Source organism: Erythrolamprus reginae, chromosome 6, assembly GCF_031021105.1.
Source record: "Erythrolamprus reginae isolate rEryReg1 chromosome 6, rEryReg1.hap1, whole genome shotgun sequence".
NCBI classification, from domain to species: Eukaryota; Metazoa; Chordata; class Lepidosauria; order Squamata; family Dipsadidae; genus Erythrolamprus; species Erythrolamprus reginae.
The window spans coordinates 64,239,308-64,253,625 of record NC_091955.1 but is presented as its reverse complement, the minus strand read 5'-3'; the positions used below and the strand labels follow the sequence as shown (position 1 = coordinate 64,253,625).

Genomic DNA, 14,318 nt, shown 5'->3' with positions numbered 1-14,318 from the left:
GGAACTCAAACGCGAAGTAGCAGGTTACGCATGGTGGTGACGTCATGAGCTGGCGACGCGGGGGGAAGCAAGCCCCTTCAACCGTGCGAACTCAAATCGAGCTTTAGGGTAGCTGGCCATGCTTCAGGGTTGGGGAGGAATCAGGCAAGAGAGCGTTAGAGTCAAGTGGAGGAAGATCAGGAATTGGGACGTTGCGATTTCTTCCGAGATTGCCCCGTAGTGTTGATTACTCTTCTTACAGGCAGGGAGCTCAGCTATGGTGTGGTTGCCAGCTCAGAGGCTTATCCAACCTGTAAGGGTCAAATGCAGCTTTTCAGGTCAGAGACTTAAATTTGATTATACATAAGAGAAGAATTATAAAATTGTGGGAGAAAGCTAGTTATTTTAGGAAAATCTCCCTCCCCCTTCACTTTGTTTACTTTAAATAAATAAATACACACACACACACACAATAAAAGAAATGTTTCCTGTGTCAGTTTCACAATACTGTATGATACTTATAGCTGATTTCATGGTAGGGTGAAAAAATAATAATCTGAAGACCACGCTAGTAATTATGGAAATCTCTCATGTAAAGAATGGTGTCTTCTGTTTAAAGTATACGTTTTAGAAACTGGTCAGTTTAGATTTCAAAATTGCTAACAAAATATTACAAGATCTTTAATTAAAATGAGCTTTTTAATCTCAATAAAGAGAAAGGGGAAATAAAGATGGATATATATTTCCCACTGGGAATTATTGGGATTGGTTCATCTGAAATACACCTTCACCTGCCTTGTGAAGTGTGTTATGAAATAAGATATAACAGTCCCTGAGTTTGTTTATTTTTTCTTCGGAGTTGGGTTTTATTTTTGGAATTTTAGATATGGTTTGAGCCTATGTATGTTTATAATGGAGCAAAACTTAAGGCCAAGTAAAATAAAATGTTTCAGCGCAACTTAAGCTGATATAACTTATTCTTTTTTTAAAAAAAGTCCTAGTGCAAGGATATTTGTTAATTGGGCTTCTGAGTTGAATCCTAAACATATTTCCAAATAAGTATGTAGAGGATTGTAGTCTAAAACAAATTTATTATTTTTCACTTGTATGACTATTGGCCTTACATTGCAATTGTTACCTAGCTATAGATCCTTTACATTCTGTGGAATTCTTTGGATTAGCATATCTAAAAACAAAATGCATAACCACAAATTATATATAATTATAGTTCAGGCATTCTGTGTTATTAAGTGGATTTTTTTAACATTAAATTATGCATTCTCCAATTCTTGGAGGCTACCTAGATGAGTCCCTGCAGTTTTCTTGGCAAGTTTTTGCAGAAATAGTTTGTCATGATCTCTTCCTTAGGGCTGAAAGAAAATGATTGGCCCAAGGTCACACAGCTGTCTTTGTGAATAAGGGGTACCCAGAACTAATGGTTTACTGCTTTCTAGCCTGATACCTCAACCATTACACCAGTCTCAAATTTATTTATTTATTTAGGGAATTTATATTGCTATCTATTCACACATGGCGACTCAGGACAACTTATAGAATATAAAATCCCATATAAAAACAATAAAACTAATAAAATAGAGCCAAAATTAATATACTAAAAATGGATTTAATAAGCTTGTATTCTGATCAGCCATATTAAATTATACTTATGTGCTTGTTTCCACTGAAACAAAGCCTGTAGCACTCTTTTTTGTTCCAGAGTAGAAAGATCCAAAACTCATATTTTGTTTTGGATATTTTTTAAGAATGCATAAATGTAAAGGGCATAATGGCTGCTTTAAGCCTTTCAGAGATTTCAGATGCTCTGCTTGTCAACCCTTATAATTTTTAGACTCTGGAATATGAATAAAGGTTGAGCTTTGAATATTGGATTGGAAAAAGTTTTAGTGTCAAGTATCAGTCCTCTTTTGTACTAAAGAACAGAAACATTGCCATTCTATAAATATAAAGTTGCTATAAATTAAAAGTGATTAATCTCACTGTTTTCTTACGTAAGTCCCATTATTGTTATCCCTATTAAATGTCATTGGATGGATAAAAAATGATTAATTATTAGAAACATAATTTCAATACATAATCTTTGCATTCATTGGACTATTTCAGTAGTTTTAGCAATGTTTTAGCAATATTTAAACTGGATGATTTATTGTATAAATGAAAATACAATCGGTACCATAATTATAGCATTGCAACCATAGTAAAGGAAATAAATGCCAAGATCAAAAATATTATTTTTATTTTTAAATGTAAGCTTTTAATAGTCAATTAAAAAGTTAAATATACAAAATAAGAAAAACTTGATAAATCATGAGTAAAAGCAATTATAGAAATACTTTATGACACTTTCTCCTCTTCTCTTCAATTTGTTTTCCCATCTGCTAATCTAAATATTAGTACTTTGCATTGAATATTAAACATTGAAGGTTATTGTTAGTATCTAAGTAGTTTTGTTATATTATTTTTGCTTAATTCAATAACTTTTCCTACAAAGCATATTTCCATAGTTCCAAATATTTTAATGTGCCTTGCTGTGTGATTTGCAGTGTACAAGAGAACCAATCTTGGAAATAATTATTTTTTAAAATTTTTGATTCTGAACTTTTTGTAAAACCATTCTGTCTTGACCATCATGTTTATAAATGTGTGCATTTATTACTGAATGTATACCTCAGATTTCAGCTATTCCATCAGTAAAGATTACTTACATCAATAAAAATGCGAAGTATTAGAAAAGAATCAATCGATGAAATATATTAAAATCTTATTCTAGAACATTCATTGCTTATTCAAGTATTCATGTTAATATTATTAGCTTTAAAGCAAAAAGAGATGAGTAGTGCTTGAAAATGGCAAACTTCACTTTGACTCTATCACAGATTCAAATGGGAAAACAGTTCAGTTTGATGCTATTCTGCTGTTTCATTTTAGCATGCAAGTTTTGTTTCTTTCGGAAATTATCCATTCAACCAGTTCAACAAAAGAAGATTCCAAATAGATACCTGGGCCAGCCTAGCCCTTTCACACATCCACATCTTCTTAAGTCAGGTAAGGATAATGGTAATGCAACTCTAAACACATTTATTGTAGTGAGAAATAAGTGTTCAGAGATATTTAATCCTAGAACAAGTTTGCATAAACACTACATTACTAACACTATCCTTTAACATCTCACTTTTTAATAGTTTTCTTAAAGAACAACCTGGAGGAAAAAAAGAATATAATATCCTTCAAGGAATTCCTATTTAGAATGTTTTATGTTCCAGATAGAAGAAGTTTTTTGCCAACCATAACTTTGCAGACTTGTTTTCATTGCTACTCCCTTTGAAGATGATTTTTTTTCAGGGGATAAAATAATGTACTGAAGCTAACCAGACTAAGGACACTAGCCAGATGAATAACTAGTAGGTAGATTTTTTCCCATTTTCCTCCCCCAAAACTAAGATACATCTTATACTTTGGTGTGTTTTATACTCTGAAAAGTACGGTATGTATTTGTGAAACCAATATGTAGCTTGATTGTATGTATTATTGGTAAGTTATCCTTTTAGTCAAATTCATTATTACATTTCTTTAATACGTTTATACAGAATCCTGTGTTTTGGGTTGATGTGCATTACTTAATTATCTTTTCAACTGTTAGTTAGATTTATGCTTCAGTAAAAGTCTATGTGAATACTGCTGAGCAGCTTTTCTCATTTCATCTGTTTAGAAAACTTAGATTTAGTTGTCCCATGAAAAGTGCAGGGAATGAGAACAATTCCATGGTTAGGAATTTCTTTATTATATTTCCTCTATTACCAGTCTTTTGCCACAGTAATGACATTCTCTTGGAAACTGGCAGATAAAGACTTCAAGAGTCTTGCCTCCGTTGCTTCCTACCACTTAGAGACACTAAGCTACTGCCTCTTTATTCCTTCCTGTACTCAAGCCAGAGATTCCACCACATCTTTAATATTTGAAATGTGTGATTCTCTATGAATATTGATTAGGTAATTATAATGGTTATATCAATGCCACTCACATTTTATTTGTATTACAGAAAATTTCACTAGCTGGCATCTGAGTAGATAATGTGCCCAGCATTTGTCCTTCCGCACACTGGAAAATGTCTTATTTTCATCTTGTCTAGTGATGCTGCTGCCCAGCAACTAGCTTAGGTCAGCAAATTGCTTATTGCAAGTAGGTTAACGTTTTTAAATTAAAGTGTATACTGTGATATAATTTATGGAAGAAAAAAGCTAAACAAAATTTTACTCTAAAAGTATATCCCACGTTTTACATTTTTTGCTTCTTTTGAAAAGCATTGGATAACTTTAAAAAACAGATAGTTATCACTTAGGCGTTACGTTGCTATTATAGATGAGAAAGAGCCTGGCATTTAGTTGAGCCACTGACTCTTCCTAAAGAACAGAAGAAGTCCTACAACATCAAACCAAAGCCCCTCGCTGTGTTTCCATAGTAGCAAGCAAAGGGCTTTTAGGGAGATCCATATTTAAGGCATAAAGGCAGCAACTTGTCCCTGCCAGTTCCCTGCTGCCAGAATTGACTATGATATTCCCTTTGTATGCACTTGGAACACATGTGACAAATTTACAGATACCCTATCAACCAGCTACAGTGGTACCTTTACCTACAAACGCCTCTACTTACAAACTTTTCTAGATAAGAACCGGGTGTTCAAGATTTTTTTGCCCCGTCTCAAGAACCATTTTCTACTTACAAATCCGAGCCTCCAAAACTGTAACCGGAAAAGGCAGGGAGAAGCTTCTGTGGGGCCTCTCTAGGAATCTCCTGGGTGGAAACAGGGCCGGAAAAGGCAGAGAGAAGCCTCTGTGAGGCCTCTCTAGGAATTTCCTGGGAGGAAACAGGGCCTCTATCCTCCCTGTGGTTTCCCCAATCGCACTCATTATTTGCTTTTACATTGATTCCTATGGGAAAAATTGCTTCTTCTTACAAACTTTTCTACTTAAGAACCTGGTCACAAAACGAATGAAGTTCATAAGTAGAGGTACCACAGTACTTGTATTAGTACACTGTACTCCGAGTCTACGGAGAGTGGGGGCATATAAATCTAATAAATAAATAAATAAATAAATAAATAAATTACTGCCCACTGTTTTAGAAGTCTCACAACCCTCTGCAACTGGTTGGAAGACCATAGTCTAGAACACAAATCCCCACTTCCCCAAGCTGTGGCCCACTACGAGGCCTTCAGCCTTTCAGAACCAGGCCTTGGAAGTGGAGGCCAAGCACACACATGTATGCATCCCCACTGGTATGAGCAGCAGGTGAGTGTGAGTGGCATCTTCGGAGTGGGGCGGCATACAAATCTAATAAATTATTATTATTATTATTATTATTATTATTATTATTATTTGCAGGTGCGCATTATCCCCTCTGCCCTGCAGAGCCAAAAAAGCTGGGGAAATCTGGTCTAGAAAATATTGCCTATCTTTTTTTCTCCTCTCAATTTTAAAAGCGGTGTTTTTCTCATGGGGAGAATATGATTCATGGGTATCTAGCCAGACAAATATAAAGAAAAACATTAAAAAATATAGGATAACAACCCTAAGTACATAATATGTCTAGGTTTTAGGCAGATATTTACATTTTTAAAAGGTATCTTCAAATGATGGGGCATATAATAAACCATCTAGAGTAGCTCCATGGTGAAATGGGCAGCAGATTAATAAAATATATATATATATATTTTGTGGAGCTAAATCCTTTTGATTCCACTAGAACCTCTTGTTAGATTTAATGAAGATTCGGAAAGTATATTTTGAGTCGCCTCGAGAAGGGCGGCATAGAAATCAAATCAATAAATAAACAATTATCACATTTTTCAGGTGTTAGTTCTCTTCCTTTTAATGGATTGGCTTTAATAGCTTTCAAGGCTCTTAATAAATACAAATCTGGTTGTAGACTATATAAAGAAAACATTCTATTTACAATCAGTTTTTGGGTATTTAGTCCACTTTTGTGAAAATACTTTTGTTTTCTGCACATTGCATTCATTATTGATAAAATTAGATTGAATGATTAAATCTGAAGTTCTGAGAAAATTCTATTTTACTTCTAATTCTTAGATACACATCTTATTAAAGATCCTTTTTTAAACTCATCTTATGAGCTCTGCATTTCATGGAGAAATTATTCCTAGGTAATATCCATACTGCTCTCAAAATGCAGAGTGCAACAAGCTCTGCCACCCTCTATTCCAGTGTTTCCCAACCGTGGCAACTTGAAGATATCTGGACTTCAACTCCCAGAATTCCCCAGCCAGCGTTCGCTGGCTGGGGAATTCTGGGAGTTGAAGTCCAAATATCTTCAAGTTGCCAAGGTTGGGAAACACTGCTCTATTCAACATGCAAATGGTATAAAAAAGTACTCAAGTTTACTTTTCTTTGTTCCGCTCTCCCGGTAATCATTTTTAGTCATAATCCTTGCGTTAGAATTAACTGTAGCTTTTGGAATATCTTGTAAACTCAAGCTTCTGCAAACAATTTTTATTACTTATAATAGAGAAAAAATAGTTTATAGAGTCGAACTGGGAATGTGAAGACATGACATCACATATTGTTGTGAGCCACCCCGAGTCTTCGGATAGGGGTTGCATACAAATCTAATAAATTATTATTATTATTATTATTACTCCAGAGAAAATGAATAGAAAAGAGATGAAAATGTAAGACTAGCGTCAAATGGAGCTACCTTTGAAAAGTGTTCGGAAACTTCAGGTCGTGCAGAATGCAGCTGCGAGAGCAATCATGGGCCTTCCCAAATATGCCCATGTTACACCAACACTCTGCAGTCTGCATTGGTTGCTGATCAGTTTCCGGTTATGACCTATAAAGCCCTTCATGGCACCGGACCAGATTATCTCAGGGACCGCCTTCTGCTGCACGAATCCCAGCGACCAGTTAGGTCCCACAGAGTGGGTCTTCTCCGGGTCCCGTGAACTAAACAATGTCGCTTGGCGGGACCCAGGAGAAGAGCCTTCTCTGTGGCGGCCCCGGCCCTCTGAAACCAACTCCCCCCAGAGATTAGAATTGCCCCCACCCTCCTTGCCTTTCGTAAGCTTCTTAAAACCCACCTCTGCCGCCAGGCATGGGGGAACTGAGATACTCTTTCCCCCTAGGCCTTTACAATTTTATGCATGGTATGTCTGTATGTATGTTTGGTTTTATAATAAGGGTTTTTAACTGCTTTAATATTGGATTGTTATATGCTGTTTTTATTACTGTTGTTAGCCGCCCCGAGTCTCTGGAGAGGGGCGGCATACAAATCCAATAAATAAAATAAATAAAATTGCAAAGGTTCAGCAGCATGAAAAAATATTGTTTCTAAAATAGAAATTGTGTTTTTGAATTCTGTCCACAGGAGAGGTAACACCAGGATTATCACAAGTGGAATATGCTCTCCGTCGACACAAGCTGATGGCTCAGATACAGCAAGAGGTGCAAGGGACAAATCACACAGTAATTCTGCTTTCGAATCCCACCTACTATATGAGCAACGATATTCCATACACCTTCCACCAGGACACTAATTTCCTATATTTGTGTGGCTTCCAAGAACCGGATAGTATCTTAGTGTTGCAAAGTGTGCCGGGTAGATCTTTGCCATATCACAAAGCTTTACTGTTTGTTCCAAAACGAGATCCAAGCCGAGAGTTGTGGGATGGGCCACGATCGGGCACGGATGGAGCAGTGGCTCTCACTGGTGTAGATGAAGCATATGCCATGGAAGAGTTTAGACATCTGGTATCTAAATTAAAAGGTATGAACACAAAATAGATTTTGCACGGTATGAGATAGGATGATATTGAATCATTTCAGCAATTTGCTGTCAAGTAAAGGGCATAATAGAGACAAAATAGAAAGCTGGATTCATGCATGGCATTGTATAAGGATCGCCCAGAAAGTAATGCACCACATTTTTTTTCTTCAACTATTATTTATTGAACACAATGAAACTTACACCACAAGAAAGAATGATGTTTCTTCTACAGTTCCTATTTTTCCACGTAATCTCCATCCTGTTCTATGGCCTTCCTCCAGCCAGACACCACTCCTTGTTCTGGTTACAAAGCCATTTCTACACTGTGAATCACCTCTACTGGTCTCACCCTCTGTGCCCAGCGACTAACCGTACTTCTGTCGATTGCAGATTCTCCATAAACTGTACACAAACGTTTGTGAATGTTCCCAACAGTTTCTTTATCCGTAGTGAGAATTTCAATGCCGACAGGCTGCTTGTAACGTACATCACTTACAGACGCCATTTCGGAACACTGCTGCAGCTATGCTATCTGTCTAAAGAAATGCAAAATTTACACACGCCTTCCTGACAAATCAAATAATGCATATCTAAAGTCTTGCATTCATACCATTACTGTAGGCTTAGAAAAAAAATGTGTATTACTTTCTGGGCGACCTTCATAGGTAGTCCTCAACTTATGACCATCACTAAATCTGCAATTGCAGTTATACGTTATGAGAGTTATTAAGCAGGTCATCATGTGCCTGTGGCCAATTTCTCAGCCTTTTTTCAGCCGTTATTAAGTGAATGCGGTCGTTAAGCAAATTCATTGTCCGTTTTTTGCTGCGGACCAGAAGTAAATGCTGATTTCTGGCAAAAGTGTAAATGTCACATGGGACACTGCAAATGGGTGGGCCACTTGACAAATGCTCAAAATGCAGTCATATGACTGGTTTGAGGTGTGTGTCAATAATAATAACTAAGGCAATAATAACTTTATGTGAGACATTTAACCCAATTAAAACCCTGCATTCTTACCTCTGTAAGTGGCTTTATGGAGGAAAAAACCTGGGAAATTATAATTTCAATAGAGAGGAGGGCAAATTTGTTTTTGGATTTTAATGCAAATATTAACATGCAATATTCATATTTTCTGAAAAACAGTGAAGTGACCAACTAAATACTTTTTGATTGAAGTTTTCATTTCAGAAATATGTACAAACGTTTATTTTCATTAATTCTAAGTTGCCCCAATCCCAGATGACCTTCTATATATCATGGGTATATTTAAGGGCAAAGTTTGTAAAATTATGAATAGGGAGACAGACTCTGGAGAGTCTTACTTTGCCCAGTTTGTGGCTACAGTATTATTATTATTATTAGTAGTATTATTATTATTAGTAGTAGTATTATTATTAGTATTATTATTATTATGACTTGTATGATAGCTGTTATGCAACAGTGAAAGTTTTCCAAGTTTGTACTTGGACTTATATATCTTTGATACATTGATACAGAAGAAATTGTTACTACAGAACTGTGATTAATTTTATTGGTCTTTTGTTCCAAAGAGAACATTTAAATTCTACTTTCACAATTCCTCTCTTTGAGAACTGTTGTAGTAGAATCATGTATATGTGCAACATATTGAAAGTGATAAGTAATAGAGTTTAGAAACAGTTGTGTGCAACTTTATAGTACTGTACTGTAGCCTCTCCTGATTAGTGCACCAAAGAAAATAGCTGTCCATGCACAAGACAGAAAAAATAATTGAGAATAGCTTCCTAATTAGCTATTTGATTTGGAAATTATTGCTTTAATAGTGCAAAAGTATATGCTTCCAATTCTTTCAAAGGATTTGCACAGTCCTGCTTCGCACTTTGTTTAGGCTGCATTCTTAACATATTTAAGAGTGTTAAAAACATTATTTCTGTGTCCACATGAATGGGAATGTACTGTATTCTGAATAGAAGAAGCTTTGTTAAAATTATAGTATAGAGATTCATAATCTGTAGCTCCAGAGCCTTCTTCCTGTAGAAGTGGCTCCAGTGTCCTAACAAAAGATATTGATAATCTGAAATCGTTAATGCAGTGCAAGTGGACAATATTAAATAGTATAGGAATAATTAATAGTTGTATTAAACCCATTGAGAATAATTAATCATTTATTTTAATCAATTTATATTTAGTTTAAATTACTTTTTGTATATTTTTGTAGTGTGATTCTTCTCACTCTGTTCAAGACCAAGTACATTTTTTGATTGCATTTACAAAAGAATTGTATATTCCTATTCAGATGTAATTGAAATCTATTTTTTTATATAAAGAAGGATGCATTGGGAAAACACATGCCCTCTTTATCTGTTAATTTAGATCTTTCTTAATTCATATCTTTGTTTCTAGGGAGCTGATCTATTAGTTAGTTACACTTCACCAATATTTCTTATTACTGATTCCTTTCAGGCAGGTTTAAAAATTCATATGTGACTGCAATCTGATACTTACCAAAAATATGCAAACATCTCTCCAAAGAAGTATCATTAATTAAACCTAAAATATAATTCCATTCTGTTTCACAGATGATTCCAGCACAGTTTGGTATGATTTTGCTAAACCTGTGCATCCACAGCTCCATTCTGATTACCTGCTCCATCTGGCTGAGGTCAAAGCTAAATGTAACAACCATGTTCGAGCTGTCCGGCATCTAGTGCAAAACCTACGGCTGATCAAATCTGCCACAGAGATTGAGAGGATGAAAATTGCTGCCAAAATCACTTCACAGGTATCGATCAAAGCATTTATGTTGCGCAAAGTATTAAGAGAGAGAGAAAAAAGGCATGATACTGGAATTCATGCCAAATGGAAAATGACATATACTATGTCTCCCAAAAATAAAACCTACCTCAAAAATAAGCCCTAGCCCAGGGGTTTTTTTTGGAGATGGGCCTAATAAAAATCTTACCCAAAATTATCAGCACAGGGGGAATGGGCATGGCCAGCATGAGAGGCAACGAGCTTGTGGGAACCAACAATGTCTGGCCGCAGCCCACTGACCCCTTGACACAGTATAAATACCAGTAAGTCCAAGCATGGAGGCATAGGCAGGGGTAAGAAAGGCCCAGGGGAAGAGCCTTCTCTGTGGCGGCCCCTACCCTCTGGAACCAACTTCCCCCAGAGATTAGAATAGCTCCCACCCTCCTTGCCTTTCATAAGCTCCTCAAAACCCACCTCTGCCGTCAGGCATGGGGGAATTAAGATAATCTTTCCCCCTAGGCTTCTACAATTTATGCATGGTATGTTTGTATGTATGATTGGTTTTATAGCAAGGGTTTTTAGCTGTTGTAGTATTGGATTTTTACATTCTGTTTTTTGTCACTGTTGTTAGCCGCCCCGAGTCCACGGAGAGGGGCAGCATACAAATCCAATCAATCAATCAATCAATCAATCAATAAATAAATATTAAAATAAAATAAAATAAATAAATGTGATTTTTGCTGCGTGGTGGCTCTGGCAGCAGGCTGAGCGATGGGGGATGGAGGAGGCAGGTGATCCTGAAGCCTTGTGTGGGTGATTGTTTGATGCAGCCTCACGCAAGCCAACAGAAAGGATAGTGTTGTGAGTGGTCCTCAACCAACTCTGATAGTGGCAGATTCTGAGGAGGATGAACCAGGGCCGTCTTGGTACCCTGGACCAGTGGTTTTGCCAGCTGATGGTGAGAATGAGGGAGAGATGGACTTGGATGAACTTGGGGGACCACCAGAGATGGCAGATATGCCAGTGAGAGTAGGGTCTGACAGAGGAGGGGGAGGAGGAGGAAGACCATGAACCTTTGTTAGATGCCTGCTTTAGAAGATTAAGAACAAGACAACAGAACTTGTATGAGAAAAGGAAGTAGTCTAATTTTTTTAACTCTAGGGAATTGTTGACCACTCCCCATAAGTATTTAAGGGTGGCTTATGGGAAATTCGGGGTGGAGTTTCAATGTTTTGTAATGGAGTCAGTTGAGGTTTGGGGTTCCAGACATGTTATGCTAGCCAACTGTTATTTCTCTGCTAAAATCCTTGGAGTAGAATTGCCCTGTCTGCGGAGAGTCTGGAAAGCTGTAACTGTAAGTCAGTGAAACTGAAGAATCCTTATCTCATAAAGGAATGCGCAATTAGCTTTGATCTTCGGCAGCAGCCGACCTGCCGGACTGTTATCTTTTTAACTCCTCTCACTGAGAAGGTGCCAAAATGAACTCACAGGCACGAATCTGGCTTGTATAAATGATGCTTTCTATATAAAAAGTTTGATTTGAAATATCCGCAAGTGGATTCCTCCTTTGTTTTCAATCTGCATAGGCCCGGGATAGAACAGAGACGAAGCTTTGTCTGCTTGCAAAGGGGACACTTTGAAACAACTAATAGCCCTATTTCAAACTTTGCAAGCACATGAATTTTTGAGTCTTCGTCATTTCTCCGTCTGGGCGAAAAGTATTTGGGGTGCTTGAGAATGGATGACCAAACACTTTTCGCCCAGAGGGAGAATTGACGGAGACTTAAAACTTTGCGTGCTTGCAAAGGAGACAGTTTGAAACAGAGCTATTGGCTCCGTTACGAGCAAACAAAGCTTCCTTTGGGTAAAAAGTGTTTGGTCAGTTACCATCAGCCCCACCCTCTCCGTCCCACTGTTTGCTTGCCTGCAGCTTCAGTTGGGGCCAAGCTCAGCATATCCTTGGTGGGCAAAGAGGTTCCTGTGAGGCCAGCAGCAGCATCTTCAACACTCCGTGGCTTGCATTGGCTGCCGATCAGTTTCCGGTCACAATTCAAAGTGTTGGTCATGACCTTTAAAGCCCTTCATGGCATTGGACCAGATTACCTCCGGAACTGCCTGCTACCGCACGAATCCCACGGCCGATAAGGTCCCACAGAGTTGGCCTTCTCCGGGTCCTGTTGACTAAACAATGTCGTTTGGCAGGTCCCAGGAGAAGAGCCTTCTCTGTGGTGGCCCCGACCCTCTGGAACCAACTCCCCCCGGAGATTAGAACTGCCCCCGCCCTCCCTGTCTTTCGTAAACTACTCAAGACTCACTTATGCCGCCAGGCATGGGGGAGTTAAGATATTCCTTCCCCCTAGGCCATTAGAAGTTACGCATGGTACGTTTGTGTGTATGTTTGGTTTTATAATAAGGGTTTTTAGTTGTTTTATTAATTGGATTATTACATGCTGTTTTTATCATTGTTGTTAGCCCCCCCCGAGTCTACAGAGAGGGGCGGCATACAAATCCAATAAATAAATAAAATCGGCAGCCGCTTGGCAGCTAGCATAGTGCCCACCATGGCCAAGAAGTGTCCCAACAGCGCCTGGGCCAGCAGGCAAAGCGGGTGGAGGCCGGGACATGCCAAGAGCTTTGTCCGTTGCAACCGTGGCCAAGCCTCCTGCACGTAAACAAAATAAGCCCAAGGGCTTGTTTTCAAGCCCAAAAGAAAATAAGACTGGGTCTTATTTTCAGGGAAACACAGTAGATATAGCTGGCATCTTTCTACTAGGGTGGTTCTGGATCAGATGCTGATGATTTACAGTATTCCAGAAATAAAATATGGGATCCTTGTGGTCGTGGAAAGCCTTCTGTCAACTTTAGTCCCCTACACATAATGAGATAACCATCATTTCAGTTAGTATAACAAATACCAGTGAAGAAGAAATCAAACATAATTAATCACTTTCTATAATACATCGTCATCCAAAGTGTACGCCTACAGCTATGTTCCAATTTCTCATTTGATAGCACAGAATAACAGAGTTGGAAGGGACTTTGGAGTCCCTAATCCAATGATGGGGAACCTTTTTTTCATTGAGTGCCGAAAGACTGGATATGTGCTATGGTGCATGTGTGAGTGCCCACACCCACAATTCAATGCCTGGGGAGGGCGAAAACAGCTTTCCCCAGCCCCTGGAGGCCAAAAACGACCTGTTTCCCAACTTCTGTTGGTCCCAGTAGGCTCATGTTTCACCCTCTCCAGGCTCCAAAGGCTGAGCTAGGACAACAACTCACATACCAGGAGATATGGCTCCGCGTGCCACCTGTGGCACCCGTGCCATAGGTTCGCCATCACTGCCCTAGTCCAACCTCCTGCTTAGGCAGGAAACCTTACACCACTTCAGACAAATGGTTATCTAACATCTTTTTTAAAACTTCCAGTGTTGGAGCATTCACAATTTCTGCAGGCAAGTTGTTCCACCTATCAATTGTTCTAACTGTCAGGAAATTTCTCCCTCGTTCTAAGTTGCTTTTCTCCTTGATTATTATTATTATTTATTATTTATTAGATTTGTATGCCGCCCCTCTCCGAGGACTCGGAGCGGCTTCCAACAGATAATACAGTCTACAAATCCAGTGTTAAAACAGAACACATTAAGAAACCCTTATTAAAAACAATCACACAATTCAGCAAACCATGCATAAAACAGGACAGCTAGGGGAATCAGTTAATATCCACCCATTGCTTTTTCTCTTGCCCCCATGTGCTTTGGAGAACAACTTGACTCCCTCTTCTTTGTGGAAGCCCCTGAGATAAA

The 14,318-nt window shown here is 38.2% G+C and overlaps 1 protein-coding gene across 3 annotated transcripts in view; it reads left to right on the top strand.

Moving 5' to 3' along the window:
• The window catches only part of XPNPEP3 (X-prolyl aminopeptidase 3), a 39,184-nt gene that overhangs the window by 1,337 nt on the left and 23,529 nt on the right, over positions 1-14,318 (top strand). The window contains exons 1-4 of one of the 3 annotated variants that reach the window (XM_070756065.1): positions 12-317; positions 2,926-3,042; positions 7,381-7,779; positions 10,341-10,543. In XM_070756065.1, coding sequence (XP_070612166.1) covers positions 257-317; positions 2,926-3,042; positions 7,381-7,779; positions 10,341-10,543 — 780 coding nt within the window. In that variant the 5' untranslated portion in view covers positions 12-256. Of the gene's footprint in view, positions 1-11; positions 318-2,843; positions 3,043-7,380; positions 7,780-10,340; positions 10,544-14,318 lie in introns of those variants that run through there. The other 2 variants (XM_070756066.1, XM_070756064.1) reach the window with 2 other exon arrangements.